General features: G+C 39.4%; 1 protein-coding gene across 1 annotated transcript in view; it reads left to right on the top strand.

Annotated features, from left to right (window-relative positions):
• Window positions 1-658: 658 nt before the first annotated feature.
• The window catches only part of LOC141057921 (follicle-stimulating hormone receptor-like), a 266,317-nt gene continuing 250,350 nt past the window's right edge, over window positions 659-16,625 (top strand). Inside the window, exon 1 of the mRNA XM_073554030.1 lies at window positions 659-807. Coding sequence (XP_073410131.1) covers window positions 668-807 — 140 coding nt within the window. The 5' untranslated portion in view covers window positions 659-667. The remainder of the gene's footprint in view (window positions 808-16,625) is intronic.

Genomic DNA, 16,625 nt, shown 5'->3' with positions numbered 1-16,625 from the left:
ATCTCTAATCCTAATGTATTATAACAAATCAAATGTAAGAAACGGAGGCACACTTGATTCTGAGGCCTCAGTGTATAATCATTAGCATAGTTTATTATATTATGTCTAAACCACAGTGTATTACGATTTTTTCTGGGGGGCACAGTTACATTTATAATTCATTTCAGGGGGTAAAATGTTACTTATAATTTATTTCAGTGACACTGACTATTATAATGTATTCATGAGGACACCATGTATTATATTTTTTCTGGTCAGAGGCGTGAAGCTGTTACTTTAGGAGCAGACAGTGTCTATCAGTATTATTTTTAGGGGGGCAGGATGTGGATGTATTATTTTCAGAGGGCACATTACGAGTTAATATTCTTTTCAGAGGACTCAGTACGAAGCAATATACACTCTCAGTAAACTTTACTAATCACTTCAAAGTTTGTTTCAAGGTCATTGGAAAGCTAGAATATTGTTTGTTCATTGTTTTTTTTTTTCTATTAAAAACGGTCACACAATTGCCACCAAGACTTACTAAATAGTATTCTAGGAGATGGATTGTTTTCTCAGCACTTCAGGGCTTGGCTCAGTCTGAAGGCGGACTTAACTCATTTGTTACAGGACACAGGGATTTCTCACTGAATGGGAAAAGCAGCCGCGTCCGGTACTGTATGCAGTTATGGGGCTCCTGAGTTACATGTACGCACTGGTTCTCATTTACCCCTCTTGTGGATGTCACTATTCTAAAAGCATTTATAGCTGTCAGGGAAGAAATGTGGAGCATGTCCCCCAGGATATTCCCAAAAATGCTTCAGAAGTGTAAGTGCAAAACTTCCCTCCAAGAGTCAGTCTGATAATATACATATTTATGGCGTCGTTTCAGTCTACAGTAATTATGTTTGTTTATAGAAACGTAACACGACAGAGATGGTGTTTTGTTTTGTTTTTTTTACCATTTTGGTGGTCGCATTGTTGGTGTATTCCGGTAATTTAGTATGAGGTCCAATGTAAAACTTGCTTTGATATATCGTTGTGCTGCAATAAGTCAGATCTGCTACATCCGTACAAGCATATTTACAAAATAACTAGAATATTAATTGGATTTTATCCCTGATTTTACAGTATTATTTTATTACGTTATTATTATTATTATTATTAGTAGTAGTAATAATAGTAGTAGCAGTAGTAGTAGTAGTAGTACCCATATCTTTGATCTGGAAGTTTATGGTGAGCAATAGATTCTATATCAGATATTCATTGTATTTGACGAATCTATTTAAAATTGCATAAACTTAGGAGGAAATGACTTATACATAAATGATACATAAAAGGCAAAGGAAAGCAGAGAGTCAGCACGGGCGGCCGCGCAGCAGCTCAGTAAGCACCGAATTAGGAGTAAACACATTGATGAAATATTCGGTGTACTTACGCTGAGAAAATGCTAATCCTTTTATTTGCAAAAAATATATGCAAAGCAGTTTAAGACTATTAACAACACCACATCATAGGACATCAAAACGGTAAACTGGCTGCCACGCAGAGCTTTTCTATAGGATTTTTAAAATCCCCTGTATTTTATGTGCTGTCGTCAAATACCCGAAGCAGGTTGTAATATTTTGTGAGTGACAGCAGAGTGGAGGGAGACGGTTTATCCATTGTGCATTAGTGAAGTCAAAGACTTCTTGGCTTAGATGGGACTTTTGACCAGACTTTTGCAAAAGATGTTCTGTAGTCCCTGAATTAGCCATATAACTTCACCTGTGGGATAATAAATAAGGTGATTGTTATGGCAAATTGACCATAGAATCGGATATGTGGCTGATACTTCAGCATTGGTGAACTTAGGCTATGTGCACACATAGTTTGGAGAGCTGCGGATTTGTCCCCGCGGATTCGTAAAAATCTGCAGGTAAATCCGCAGGTCAAAAGTCCTGCGGTTTACCTGCAGATTAGCCTGCGGTTTAGCCCTGCGGTTTCACACCTCACAATGGAGAAGGTGTGAAACCACATTGGAATCCGCACAAAGAATTGACATGCTGCGGATTGTAACCCTCAGCAAATCCGCGCGGAAAAATCTGCATCATGTGCACAGCGTTTTTGGTTTGACCATTGAAAACAATGGTACTGTACAACACAGCAGAAACTGCTGCAGACCCGCAGGGCCAGAAACGCTGCGGATCCATAGCAGAGTCCGCAGCGTGTGCACATAGCCTTAGTATTACATGGTGGTCTTTGCTGACGGTAAGAGGGGACATACTGGGAAAAAGTCCAGGGCTCTCATCCCGAAAGTAGCCTCCTGATTCAGCATTGTTTGTCAGCTGCCGTCCACATAAGCAAGGCGGAAGCTAAAAAATAGAGACAGCAGAAGACTCCTGGAGCACCCCACTGATATGTTAACTCTCACAGCTCCTCTTCTGCTTAGGTGTTGAACTCTGCCCTTTTGCTATTTGTTGTCACCATAAATGAAATCTTGGAACCTTGGCTTGGACCATACTTTGTCTAAAGTCAGCCTTGGTAATTATCTACCTTTAGAAATTGTAAATGTCAAGACTCACCAGATGCTACAGCTATTCAACAGATACTGTTGATGCTATTCTGATTACATTCATCCTCACACACACCTTGAACTTTCGCTAATAATTTTGTGCAGGCAATATATGCCTTGAAGTCCCTCACCCATATGCTGGTCTACACCTATCTGCTAACAGTCATGTCAAGCACTTGTTCCACTAGACCACCACCTATCAGTCGCCTGTTCGAGGTTTTCTTGTTTTTTGAAGAAGTTACAAAGTTATTTGGTGCCGTATGGTCATTGTATAAAGTTTCCTGGTGATGGACATTTTTGTTTTTGAGTTACAATTTAAAACCATTGCATTATTTTACAATGGGGGAAATGTACGTATGCCTGTGGGAAGGAAGGTATAGGACGTGAAACTGAATGCTGATAAGAAATATGTAAATTGGTGATTTGCCAAGCTAGTATGGCAGAATATCCAATTAGGCATGTGTGTATAGTATGTGGTAGACCTGGGGTTGGGTTCATTGCAGTGGGAATTTAAACTCACTTGGTATGATTTTCATAGTGGGATTTCATAGAATCATAGAATCGTAGAGTTGGAAGGGACCTCCTGGGCCATCTGGTCCAACCCCCTGCTCAAAGCAGGATTCACTAAATCATCCCAATCAGATGTCTGTCCAGCCTCTGTTTGAAGACATCCATTGAAGGAGAACTCACCACTTCTCGTGGCAGCTTGTTCCACTCATTGATCACTCTAACTGTCAAAAAGTTTTTTCTAATATCTAATCTGTGTCTCCTCCCATTCAGTTTCATCCCATTGCTTCTAGTCTTTCCTTGTGCAAATGAGAATAAAGTTGATCCTTCTACAATGTGACAGCCCTTTAGATATTTGTAGACAGCTATTAAGTCTCCTCTCAGTCTTCTCTTTTGCAAACTAAACATTCCCAAATCCTGCAACCTTTCCTCATAAGACAGGGTTTGCAGACCGGTCACCATTCTGGTCGCTCTTTTCTGAACTTGCTCCAGTTTGTTGATGTCTTTTTTAAAATGTGGTGCCCAAAACTGGACACAATATTCCAGATGAGATCTGACCAAAGAGGAGTAGAGGGAAATAATGACTTCACGTGATCTAGACTGTATGCTTCTGTTAATACATCCTAGAATTGCATTTGCCTTTTTTGCTGCTGCATCTCACTGTTGACTCATATTCAGTCTGTGGTCTATTAGTATACCCAAGTCTTTTTCACATGTGCTGTTGCTTAGGCCTATTCTTCCCATTCTGTATATGCTTTTTTCATTTTTATTGCCCAGATGTAGTACTTTGCATTTTTCCGTTAAAAACCATTCTGTAGTTGCTGCCCACTTCTCCAGTTTATTTATATCTTTTTGAATCCTCTCTCTCTCTTCTCTAGTATTAGCTATCCCTCCTAGCTTTGTGTCATCAGCAAATTTAATCAGTTTACCCTCAATTCCTTCATCTAAATCGTTGATAAAGATGTTGAACAATACAGGGCCCAGGACAGAGCCCTGTGGTACCCCACTTGAGACATTCTTCCAACTGGATGTGCAGCCATTTGCGACCACTCTTTGGGTCCGATCACTAAGCCAGTTATGAATCCACCGAACAGTTGCCTTGTCCATTCCATACTTAGTCATTTTTTCAATAAGGATTGTATGAGATATTTTGTCAAATGCTTTGCTGAAGTCAAGATATACCATATCTACAGCATTTCCTTGATCCACCCAATCAGTGATTCTGTCATAGAAGGAAATTAAGTTAGTCTGACATGACTTATTAGCTACAAACCCATGCAGACTCTGTTTAATCACTTCATTCTTATCCAGGTACTGACATACATGTTGTTTAATAATTTGCTCAAAGATCTTTCCTGGTATAGAAGTCAGACTCACTGGCCTATAGTTGCCTGGGTCCTCCTTCTTCCCCTTTTTGAAGATAGGAACAACATTTGCTCTTCTCCAGTCTTCTGGGACTTCTCCTGTTCTCCAAGAATTTTCAAAGATTATGGAGAGGGGTTCAAAAATTTCTTCTGCTATCTCCTTCAGTACTCTGGAGTGTAATTCATCCTGACCTGGAGACTTGAATTCATTTAGGTTAGCTAAGTGTTTCCTCACTATATTTCTTACTGCGTTGGTGAACAGAAAGTTATTACAGATAAATTCATGTATTTAATACATGGCTTGAGGTCCTTCAGCAGTTATCAGTTTCTGGAGTCACTTTTTGATGTCTGTCATTTTGGGAACTGACTACTTCTTTGTCTCTTGGCACAAGGTTCTTTGAGGACCTAGAGAACATTCGCACTGTATAGATGATTTCTTAAATAGTAGGAGATCTGAGTCTGGGTATATATTGTCGATTCACCGATTGGGAAGGTAAATTTACTTGACAAGAGTGTACTTTGGTGGGCTTGAAGATATTGCAAGTAGGTCACGCGCTATCATAATGTGGATTCCATAAGACCATTGACGTTAACCCCATCCACTCGGAGCTACGACATTGGCCGTGCAGTCAAACAAATAGGCAATAAGTGAAGAAATAGTCAAACTTCATGAAAAGATTCTTCTTTATTTAAATGAGGTCAATACACAGGACACAAAAAGTCATGATAACAGGTGAATTTGCATTAGTATAACGCTCGCATCAACATATTTCAGGTGAACACTCACCCTTAATCGTGGTGATGAAACACATTGATGTGCGTGTTATACTAATGCAAAATTCACCTGTTATCATGACTTTTCGTGTCCTGTGTATGGATCTCATTGAAATAAAGAAGACTCTATTAGTAAAGTTGGACTATTTCTTCACATATCACTCACAATGATGTACACTACTTAGGCTGGGGAGATACAAAGACAATTTGTAGCATTACTCATTGACTTTAATAGTTAAGTGACAGCTGCAGTCCACAAGAATATATGTAACTCAGTGTATTCATTTGCCACATAAAAGGCTGATCAGATGTTTATTGAAGTCCTTCAGCAGTTTGCTGGTTTACACTTTGCTGAGGTCTCGTGCAGATGAGCGTATTTTTGGTCCCAATGCGATTTGACAAAACATCAGATGGTGCTCGGATCAATGTTATTCTATGGGACCGCGTCCAAATTTTTCCTCAGAATTAGTATGGGGAAAGCAAATCGCTGTATGCACAATTTGCATATGATATTCGGATGGCACTCAGCCATGCAAATCAATGAGTCTATAGGAAAAATCGCACGGCAGTCAGATGATATCTGAGTGCCATCTGATAGTCACGGACTGACACAATGGAGAAGATGGAGACTTTTTTCCCATCTTCTTATCCATGAAATTCAGCTCACACTATGGTCACACTCTGAGCAAACTCTGATCAGAGCTTAATCAGAGTGTGATTAGCATAATTATCGACCCAATTTTATTGGATGAGAGAAATTACGGTCGTGTGACCCTAGCCTTATTACCATGTCTTAGCATTATGTGTCCTGGTTCTGGTTCTCCTGTTATCTGCAGAACATCAGCACATGGAAGACCATAAGGTCTCTTTTTGGAGTTCCATGAGTGCAGTCAAAGACTTTATGACTTTGTCTTTGAATTGAACTTCAATAGTCATACCTTATACGACAATAAGTTAGAAATTAGAGTATGATAGAAATGTGCGGATGCAGGCGGAAGGTATGAGACTTAAATACAGTATATTAATCAGACTGCTGCATGGGAAATGTGGAAAAGATGAAAGCTATGAGTAAGATTAGCTAGAATCTGTAAATCCATATTGACGGCATTTCAAAACGTTTCTTATTCTTTAAGCAGTGTCCACACATGCCGGATTTGCTGCCGATTCTCCATCCAGTTTTGAACAAAATCTGCAGGTCCACCGTTAAAAATAAATAAGGAAAAAAAATAAAAGAAAAACTCAATACTCTCCTCCACTGATGATTTCTATGCTCCTAAAAATGTTTCAAGGCCAATGTGAGTGCATCCTCAATCAGAACCTGTAATGGTCACACGGAGCCATCATCAGCCATAGAAAGCTGGGATCTACCGAGATAAATGCTTCTGGGAGCTGAAGAATATGAGTATTCTTTTTTTTAATGCAAAATACACAATGAAATAGCCAACAAACAACGCACAAATCGTTTCGTCCCGATCTGCCTCCGTGGACTTCCCTGAAGATACCACAAGTGTGGAGTTTCAAACCAGACTTTTCAAGTGAAAAATGCAGCAAAATATAACAGCAGCAAAATAGATGAAATCTGAACAAATCTCATTTTCGGGAACATTTTTACACAGAAAATAACCTGTGTAAAGAAAAAAAAAAAGAATCTACAGTATATCAATTTTATTTGAAGATTAGTCAAGGCCCAGGGTTTAGTGTGAAATTTCCACAGTGAGTTCAATTGTTAAGCCAAAATCCAAATACCATTATTGAAGATTTTGATTCAGATTATCCGTGATAGAGAGCAAAGTTTTTTTTAAAAAAATCCATCCACATCTCATGTGGCAGTACTGTGTAGCAGTCTGAGTTTGGTTGTAGTTTTCACATGAGACATCACTATGGTATAGAAAGCAGGAAGGGCACAGTATAGGGAGCAAAGGAAGCACCAGCGGGGGTGAATAGGGTAGGTTTTTTACATAGTCATTTTATGCAAGGATCGGAATAAAAATCCACGCCAAAAACGTCATTATTTGGTGAGGATATGCCACTGTCTATTTCATATTGTTGGGAAAATCAGTACTTACCCGGCTCCCCATAATAACGCCCTGCTATGACAGTCTTTATACAAGAACCTTTATATATTTATTTATTATATGCTGTCTACTTGTCTAATGACCTGGCCCAAGCCCTTTCACTTGCAAGAAGTTGGATAATATGAAATAGAACAATAGCTTTTAGAAGCGACCATGCGATTTGTGTAATATTGTTCAAAGGTAAATTGATAGTGGAGAAGTGCTTGGGATATTTTCCCAGAACAACTTTTGAATATGCATAAAAGGAAAAAAAATATAAAAATAAACAATTCTCCTTTATAATAATTGCATAATGTTTTCTTTTCATAATCTTGATATGTGGAAAAGTTTGTTCTGTGCAAAGAACTGTCTAGTCAGATGAGAGGTGGGTTGGATGTATGTACAAACCAGAATTAGCTAAACATTCTGTACTAGTATACTTTTCATATGAAAGCTCCAGCACAGACACCAGAGAAAGCTTCTTCCCAACTCCCACCATGTTGGCTGGTGACCAGTGATGGGTGACAATGGGCCACCTGTATGCTTAATTTTAATAGCTAAGCCAGTTGCATGGCTCATCATGGCTGATTCCAATGTGAAGAAGTCTCTGCTAACAGAAATGGTGAGGCCAGTTGAAGTAAAATTGCGCCATTAAAGGGAATCTGTCACCCCATATTTGGCCTATGAGCTGCGGCCACAGCCATCAGGGCCTTATCTACAGCATTCTGTAATGCTGTAGATAAGCCCACGATGTAACCTGTAAGATAAGAAAAACGAGTTATATTATACTCACCCCGGGGTCCTGTCCAGTCCGATGGGTGTCGCAGTCCTGTCCGATGGGTGACGTGGTCCGGTCTGGCGCCTCTGATCTTCTAGAGATGACGTCCTCCTCCTTACTTCTGCCACGGCTCCTGTGCAGGCGTACTTACTCTGCCCTGTTGAGGGCAGAGTAAAGTACTGCAGTGGGCAGGCGCCGAACCTCTCTGACCTTTCCCAGCGCCTGCGCACTGCAGTACTTTACTCTGCCCTCAACAGGGCAGACAAAGTACGCCTGCGCAGGAGCCATGGCAGAAGTAAGGAGGAGGACATAATTGCTAGAAGATAGGAGGCGCCGGACTGGACTGAGACACCCACCGCACCAGACCACACCCCCCAGTGAGTATAATCTAACTTGTTTTCTTATCTTTCAGGTTACATCGGGGGCTTATCTACAGCATTACAGAATGCTGTAGATAAGCCCTTGATGGCTGTGTCCGCAGCTCATAGGCCAAATATGGGGTGACGTATTCCCTTTAATGGAGATTCATAAGTAAAGAATATTAGCAAATTCAATTACAGGGGTTATCTAGGACTTTTTTTTAACTATGTTCTAAGAACAAACAGGCAAGTAGTTGGTATTACCTGCCTGTTGTGCCCGGCTCCAGTCTCTGCAGGCACAGATTGGTTACAGACCTTTTCTGGTGGTGATTCATTGGCTTCTGCTGATGTCACCTCTACAAATCAGTGGCTTCTTTTCCACTCTGCTTTGTTGATGGGGCGTGACTGCCGATATCATTCTGATTGCCAGTCGACTCCCTACTGCCCAATTGCCGGCTATCAATCAGCATCGGCAGTCATACATTGTCAACAGAGCAGCCTGGAAGAGGAGAAGCTGCTCTGTTGACATAGAGAAGCTGAATTGCTTGCAGGAGAACAGGCAGCAAACCCTTTAATTTCATTTTGAAATGCATTCAAGACATTTTTTATTGCCCAGGACAACCCCTTTTAATGTTTAATGCATATTCGTGTGACAAAGACCTTAATCCTGCTTTCTATGAAAAAAGGTGATTTCCCCTTACTGTTTCTGTTTGCCACTGTCAATATACTTCTATGAAAGTTACATAGAACAAGCAATAAAAGTATTGCAGGTTCAAGTTTCCACACTCCAATCCATCCTAAATGCAGTAGCCACAGTCATATGCTTGTCCAGCTGCTTCACCGATGCCTCTTAAGTTCTTTAGAAGGACATAGATCTGGAAATTTATTCTGATGGACAAATGTCTTTTTCAGCCTTGTTTACTATGTTACTCCACCTTATGCTCATTCACTACAGAGTACAATATAAACTCATATCTCTCACTCACAAAGCTGTCCACAGTTCTGCACCACTGTATATCTCCTCTCTCATCTCTATCTATCACCCTACACATGCCCTACGTTCTGCAACTGAACTAAGACTAGCATCCTCCATCCAGACCTCGCACCTCCGTTTCTAAGACTTATCTCGTGCTGCACCAGTTTTCTGGAATGCACTAAACCTTGCCCCCACATTTTTAAGTATGCTGTAAATGCACAACTCTTTAGACAAGCCTATCACCCCAACTCACTAGAATACCTCTCCCCTGTTCTCTCTGTCTAAATATTATTCAGAATCTGCTCCCTCCTATTCCTCTGTCTCCACACTGTCCATGTACTCGATAACTGCACTTAAACAAACCCCTATTCATTATAATAGCTGGACGCATATGACAAGCACATTTTGTCTATTGGGCCCCCCATTTCTATATACAGTAGATTGTAGGTTTGCGAGCACGACCCTCACTTCTAATGTAACTTTTTAAACTGTCTTACCTTGTATTGAATTTATTGTCTCTATATGTCCCCGCTTAATTGTAAAGTGCTGCAGAATATGCTGGCGTTCTATTAATGAAATTATTAGTATTATACCTTGATGTGTAAAATACAAGCTCTTGTTCAGCTCCATCAACAGAAAAAAATTTTAAAAATCTGAAATTGTTAAAAAACCCAAAGATTAATTTGAGTTAACTTTTTCAAAGACTAGTTATTTTTCTAAGTCAAAATAATAATAATAATAATAATAATAATAAACAATAAAAGCTTAGTATTGCTGTTATACTAACCTGGAAAATGATGCTCCTAGGTCATTTTGACTGCACAATCAACACCGTGAAAGATTCCCCCCCCAAAAAAAAATAACAATTACATAATTGCAATATTTTCACATCACTTGGAATATTCATTTCCATTTTTCTGTACATTTCTATCTATTATGTGTATCTATAAAATGTAAGTAGTTATTGCAGGGCTCTCATATTTATATCATGTAGTAACTTCTTGTACAGATAAGTATGAAGAAACAAGGGCATTCGATGTGAGCGTGTTATTCCTTCCTCATTATTTGGCAGGACATCAATATGTTGTTTACTATGGGCTGCTTTCTTGCATTTTTATATTTGATATACTAGAATCCATCTGCCGGCTTGTAAGCTGTATTATTATCACCAACTTATGCTGCACTGTAGGGTAGATGGACAACAATGCTGTCTGTGAATCCTTTCTTGTTGCACTACTTGTACAAATTTAATTTAATGCGTTCTCTTTTTTTTATCTGACTGCATAACACCCAACATGATAATCGTTTCTGATCTGTCGTTTTAGAAATTAACTGGTATAAAGAGAAGCCGATTTGATCTTTTTTTTTAATAAATCAAAAGCACAAGTGAAGATAAGAAACTTTTCATCTATAAAAATAAACAAATCTTTTTTCCCCCGCTTATCAGACTGTTAGAATTCACTACTCAAATCTTTCATCAGTGAAGACGGGATTTCAGTTCACTTAGGGATCAGATTACATTTGCTGCCTATCAGGGCCGGCCCGAGAGATTACGGCGCCCTAGGCGAAACTATTTTGTTGCGCCCCTACTATTCTTGTCAGTAGATGAAAACTTGGGATATAAATTTAGGAGCAAAATAAACCACAACAACAATGATTAATTAACTCTCTCCTAACTCTTTAATCTTCTGAGAAGTTGTATAGGACAAATATATACAAAGTAATCAATAACACAAAACAAAAACGACCATAGGTAATTAAAATTTTTGTTTCCTTGCCTTTTTTTTTTAAAAGGATGACACTAAGTCACCGAGATTAATTTGTTTAGCAACTTCAGATTCTATCGAAATTGTTGCCAACCCAACCAACCTCTCTTGCGTCATATTTGCCCTTAAATATGTACACTTTTATTTCCATCCCTAAAACTTTTTGCCTTTTGAAAAGATTTTTTATAATTTTTTCTATTTTTTCTCTGGCGCCACCTTTGGGTCGGCGCCCTAGGCGGCCGCCTAGTTCGCCTATACGTTCGGGCAGGCCCTGCTGCCTATAGAATTCTAAAATATTGACGAACATCAAATCATACTCTGACCCAATTGCATGATGTGGCCTGATCCCTCACACTAATAATATGGTGACAGTAATGAGCTGACAGATTCCCTTTATTCAGTTAAAAGGACAAATTCATAAAAAAAATAAAAAACAGTCTGAGATCTGCTGTGAGTTACTTTAATCTATTTGTTTTACTACACCTATGATTAGATTGTAAAAAAAACTTAAACAGAAATTTTATACTAACTAGATTGTGTATTTTTAGGCAAATTTTTGTTTTTGTGTCATCCGTATATTCCAAGTCACTATGGCCTTAAAGGGAACCTGTCAGAAGAATTGTGCTCAGCAAACTACAGACACTGTCAGGTCGGCGCTGTTATACTGATTAAAATGATTCCTTGGTTGATGAAATCTGTCTTGTGGTTGTTGTGGGGGAATATAGTCAGGGAGGCAGATACCTGGAAAGTGCTTTTACAAGCCCAGAGCACTTAACTTTAATTTGTTTATGAATTAAACCTGTGATTTTTAAGTTAGAGACCAACAGATTGCCTCAGTAGAGTTGCTGACGGTGTTATCTTTCAGAAAGCAACATGACCATATAAACAGCTTGGGGGTGGATAATTCTGACATATTGCCTTTAATGTATTTTATAATTTGGGGTATCCATTGATCATTCCACTATTTATAAAAAGAATCTATGCAATTTTTTTACTTTTTATATTGCCAATAATTTTGGTAGATTTAGTGCAATATTAATTTAAGAAACCATTTTTATAATTCAAAAATGACATTTCTTATTATTGAGGCATAAATGTGTCATTTAATAGTGTCCAAACCTTGGTGGCCGTTGTAATTTTACACTTTTTGTCCTAAATCATCCGAGAAGGAAGGACAGTTTTGATGTTATGGCAAGAAACTTTGTAATTTCTCAAAGTCTTCTCACGCTCAATATGGGGGGCACAGATGAGTGTTTTTTGTCATCTTTATTATCTACATCTAATCCTTATGCCTATGGTTACACCAGACGCATCAACAAAAAAAGGTCTCGTGTGTATGACACAGAGACTATATAGCAAAGTTTTGCACTACTTGGTGCTATAAGACCCAGGGTGCCAATGTTCAATGTTCCTTTGAGTAATACTTCCTGGAGGAAAAGCTTCAAATCTATGACATCCATTGAAGTATGCCATGACTTTTTCCTGTTATATTCTATACAAAGTATGGAAAAAGCAACATAGCACAAATGTCGCGTCCTATATTTGCCCAAAAATTTGAATCTTTTTGCTTTTTATACTATTGTCAACGCTTTTACAAAGCTTCTTTAATCTGGTTAAAACACAAATAATTTTTTTCAGTCTGATTAATGAATCGCAATCTTATAAATGTAGAAACAAGAAAAAAGGGGATGGGCTATACTAGGGGGATCACCACAGACAATTGGTTGGCGTATAAATAGACAGTTTTTTTATTAACATTTAGACATGTATAAACCACACAAGAGATAAAAACATAAAAAAGTCACAAATGTGACTTGACAAACACATTTGTGACTTTTTTATGTTTTTGTCTCTTGTGTGGTTTATACATGTCTAAATGTTAATAAAAAAACTGTCTATTTATACGCCAACCAATTGTCTGTGGTGATCCCCCTAGTATAGCCCATCCCCTTTTTTCTTGTTTCTGTATCGTCCTCTGAATGGGCTTGGTTGGATCCTACTGTGCTTTATAGAGACGGTGGTGCCCCTATCTCTTGTTTTGCAATCTTATAAATGTTGCGCAGAAAAAAGAAAATTCAATCTCGTAGAAGAATAGAAAAAAAGGTGAAAAAACAACTCTAAACAGAAGCGTTAGGCCTGTTTCACACTTCAGTTTTCTGGCGTCAGTCACAATCCGTCATTAGCAGAAAAAAACGGATCCATCTTTTTCCCCATAGACTTGGCCTTCCATTTGGTCCGTTGTATGACGGATTTGTTATAAAATAGCTGTCCGTCAGGCAGAAAAAACGTCTAGAGGAATGTTTTTGTCTGCGTCGAAAAGACGGACGGTGACGGATCCTTCGCTGTCTGTCGTCTGGTAGAAAGGACGCCTATATGCGACGGATCCGTCCCCGTCTGTCACATGACGGAATCCGTTGTCGGACTACGTTTTTTTAAACTGAGCATGCCCGGAAGAATTTCCATTCATTAAATTTAACCCCAAAACCCGTTCTAGCACAGAAAATTCTCTCTCTCTCTCTCCAGAATTTGTCCCTTTAAAGTTCCACCAACTACTCCTTCAACGGATCCGTCAAAAACACGGATCCGGTGCATCAGTTTTTTGCAATCTGCAACCGATCCGTTTTTTCAACACTTTGACAGATTTTGACTGACGCCAGAAAACTGAAGTCTGAAACAAGCCTTAGATCTAAAGATGTGCCAAATTTATCAAACATTGCGCGATGCTTCCATAAATTTGTCACAAATAACTACAGTGCACCTTCGAGAGAAAGAGATTAGAGATGAGCGGATCAGGATCAAAAAACATAGTTTGCACAACTTTTTTTCCAGCCAAAAAAATAGATAGCAACTGGATCCATTTTTTTTTAACATTGAAGTCTTTGTAAAAAGTACCATACCTGATGGTCATATGTTGCCATCCTTAACGAATCCATTTTTAAAGCACTGCATATTCTCAGAACACTGGAGGTGTTCAGCGTCACGTCTGCTAAAAATAGATCCTTTATAAAGGAGGCAAAATAGAAACCAAAGTGTACATCAATTTTGCTCCTTTTCTAACACATCCAGCTTTTTTAAAATAATGGGTCCATTACAAATGGAGGACAACTGGACGTGTGAACAGCCTGTCCAATTGAACAGTAGTTTGTGCTCATTTTGAGGATTTTTGCCTTCCTTTTATGCCTTCACTGTTCAACTTCCCTCATCCAGTTGAGCTCGGGAAGACCATAATAAACTTTATATTTGTCTTCTTCCACCTGACCTGTTATCGATCTTGTATGTCCTTAGGTCATATAACTGCCTATTTGATTTCTATTCTCCTGCTTATCCCTAAGTATGTTTTATGATCTTGGTTTTCAGTTTTCTATGGGCTTTCGCGCAGCTGATTTATTGTTTCTATTGAAAAACAAATCAGTTTTATTATAATATTATATAAAGCAGAAGATGAGACTATTATAAATCAAATAATGCATTTCAACAGTGGTGTTCACATGGAGTCCTAGGGCTGGAGGCAGAGGGTAATCGATTCAAGTGGAAGATTAGAAGAGCTGTAAATCAGCTAGCTGTGATTGATAGCCCATTGTTAATTCATGGTCTATATCTGATAGGAGTTTTTTGGTTGAATGAATGCAAATATTTAGTTAGGAGCATCCATGACAACGCCTTGTGTTCATGCAACTGTATACTAAAATGCAATCATTGTAGAAACTTGGGAAAGAAATATGCAAAGTAGCTTATACCAGCAAAGCCAGACACCCATCTGAAGACAGCAATGTTGTGGGGTTTTGCACCTCATCAGTACAGAGCAACTCTGTCCTGTTGAGATGCAATAACCCCCAAAAGAGTTACTGTCTACAGATGGGTGTTTGATTTGGCTAGTATGAGCTACTTTGAATTTGCTTTTTCATGGAGCAGTACTTTGAAATTAAGTCTCTGTAACACCCCTTTAGGGCTACCATGGTAGACTGGGTGTTATGGGGAGGGGTCTCACCTCTCTAGGGCACTGTGCCTCCACCTGAATCTTGATTGGAGCTCTCTCTCTAGGACTGCAGAAGGACAGTTATCTTCTGCCAGGGGCTGATTCGGGAAACCCCTGCACACAACCCAGTACACACCCAGGGAACAGGAGTAAAACCGTTTAACAGATTTATTGCTATGCAGTGTCAGGGATTTTTTGTCTTCAATAGAAATCATCCAGACCTGAATAAGTAAGATGTTTCTTTATTGGTCATGCCAGCATGGAGACAGAGAATGACGGCCACACCAGGTGTGGGCCGTCCTCTGTCTAACTCAATACATATTCTTAAGAGTTTAAATAGCAAAGCCGAAAGGGTGTTGAAACATATTGCATTTGCAGAGATAGCACATACAATTTGCTTAGTTGTTGCTATCCTTATCTCCGTTACCAGAGAAGTCATGCAAGACAAGGAAAACCAGCTAACGTTCACAAAAAGTAACACCCAAAGGTAACACCCATATGTACGTAAGCTAAAAAGAGTTTCAAAGTCTGGGCAAATTAAATGGCTTATGCAATCATGTGTATATACCGTATATACTCACACACATACACATATGTATATACATATATATATACAGTATATACACATATATATGCACATAAAAGGACTTTATTACAATTATTATAACATGCAGCAGAATTGAGGTGGGTTTAAAGGAATAACATACAATACAAGCAATGGTGCTCTATAAAAGTCATATACACATCACAGTCTACTTCTACTCTGACCCTGCAAATATAACGCAGCAGGTTCCCCCTCTTTTGTATTAACTCAGTCCAAATGTTGGGGCCCAGTAGCCGTGGATGTTGGCGCGCAAATTTGAACCGTTGGTGCACTTAGATGAATATTATTGTCAATAGTCTGGGTTGTAGTGTACTCACTGTAAATAGCGCTGTAGAACCACAAGTCTCAGAAGGGCACTCACTGCGTGTCTCAAATGGTCGGAAGTTTCTCTGGACACCAGCTGGGAGTGGCAGGATTTAGGCCTTTATGCGGTGGGAGTGCCGGCAGAACTCTCCAGGTCTTTGATATTAATTGCCTCAAAGGGTGACAGGACTGCGCTCTCTCCAGCAGCGCGGGTATCTCAGCAGGGGCCGCTACACTCTGCAGCATAAAGGAATGCAGATCCACACCGCTCCGTCTCTCACAGCAGCCTGCCACGCTCCTCCTCTGAATATTTATTTTCATTTTCACTTCTGGCCCAGCTCCCTCCCCCAAGTCCCTCCTCCACCTCCAATCCACTCTCTCTCCTTCTATCCTTGCAGGCCGTGTCATCTGACTGAAACAAGGGACCCTAGGAATTGTAGTCCACTGCCGCTCAGGGGAAAAAGGTTAATGTCTGTAGGTCCCCATTTAACAGCCGCTGCAAAACTCTTCTTAGTGTCTGTAAGCTCCAGTATACTGGTAGCTGCTCTGACAGTTCCCTGTGCAGGTGTTACATTCTCCCCCTGGTGAGTCATTGAAAGTGTCCCATCACGATATGAGGACTCACCACCTG

Source organism: Dendrobates tinctorius, unplaced genomic scaffold, assembly GCF_039654945.1.
Source record: "Dendrobates tinctorius isolate UK_male_01 unplaced genomic scaffold, ASM3965494v1 ptg000205l, whole genome shotgun sequence".
Taxonomy (NCBI): domain Eukaryota; kingdom Metazoa; phylum Chordata; class Amphibia; order Anura; family Dendrobatidae; genus Dendrobates; species Dendrobates tinctorius.
Note: the sequence above shows the minus strand (reverse complement) of the source record. Positions and strands in the feature narration are given on the sequence as shown.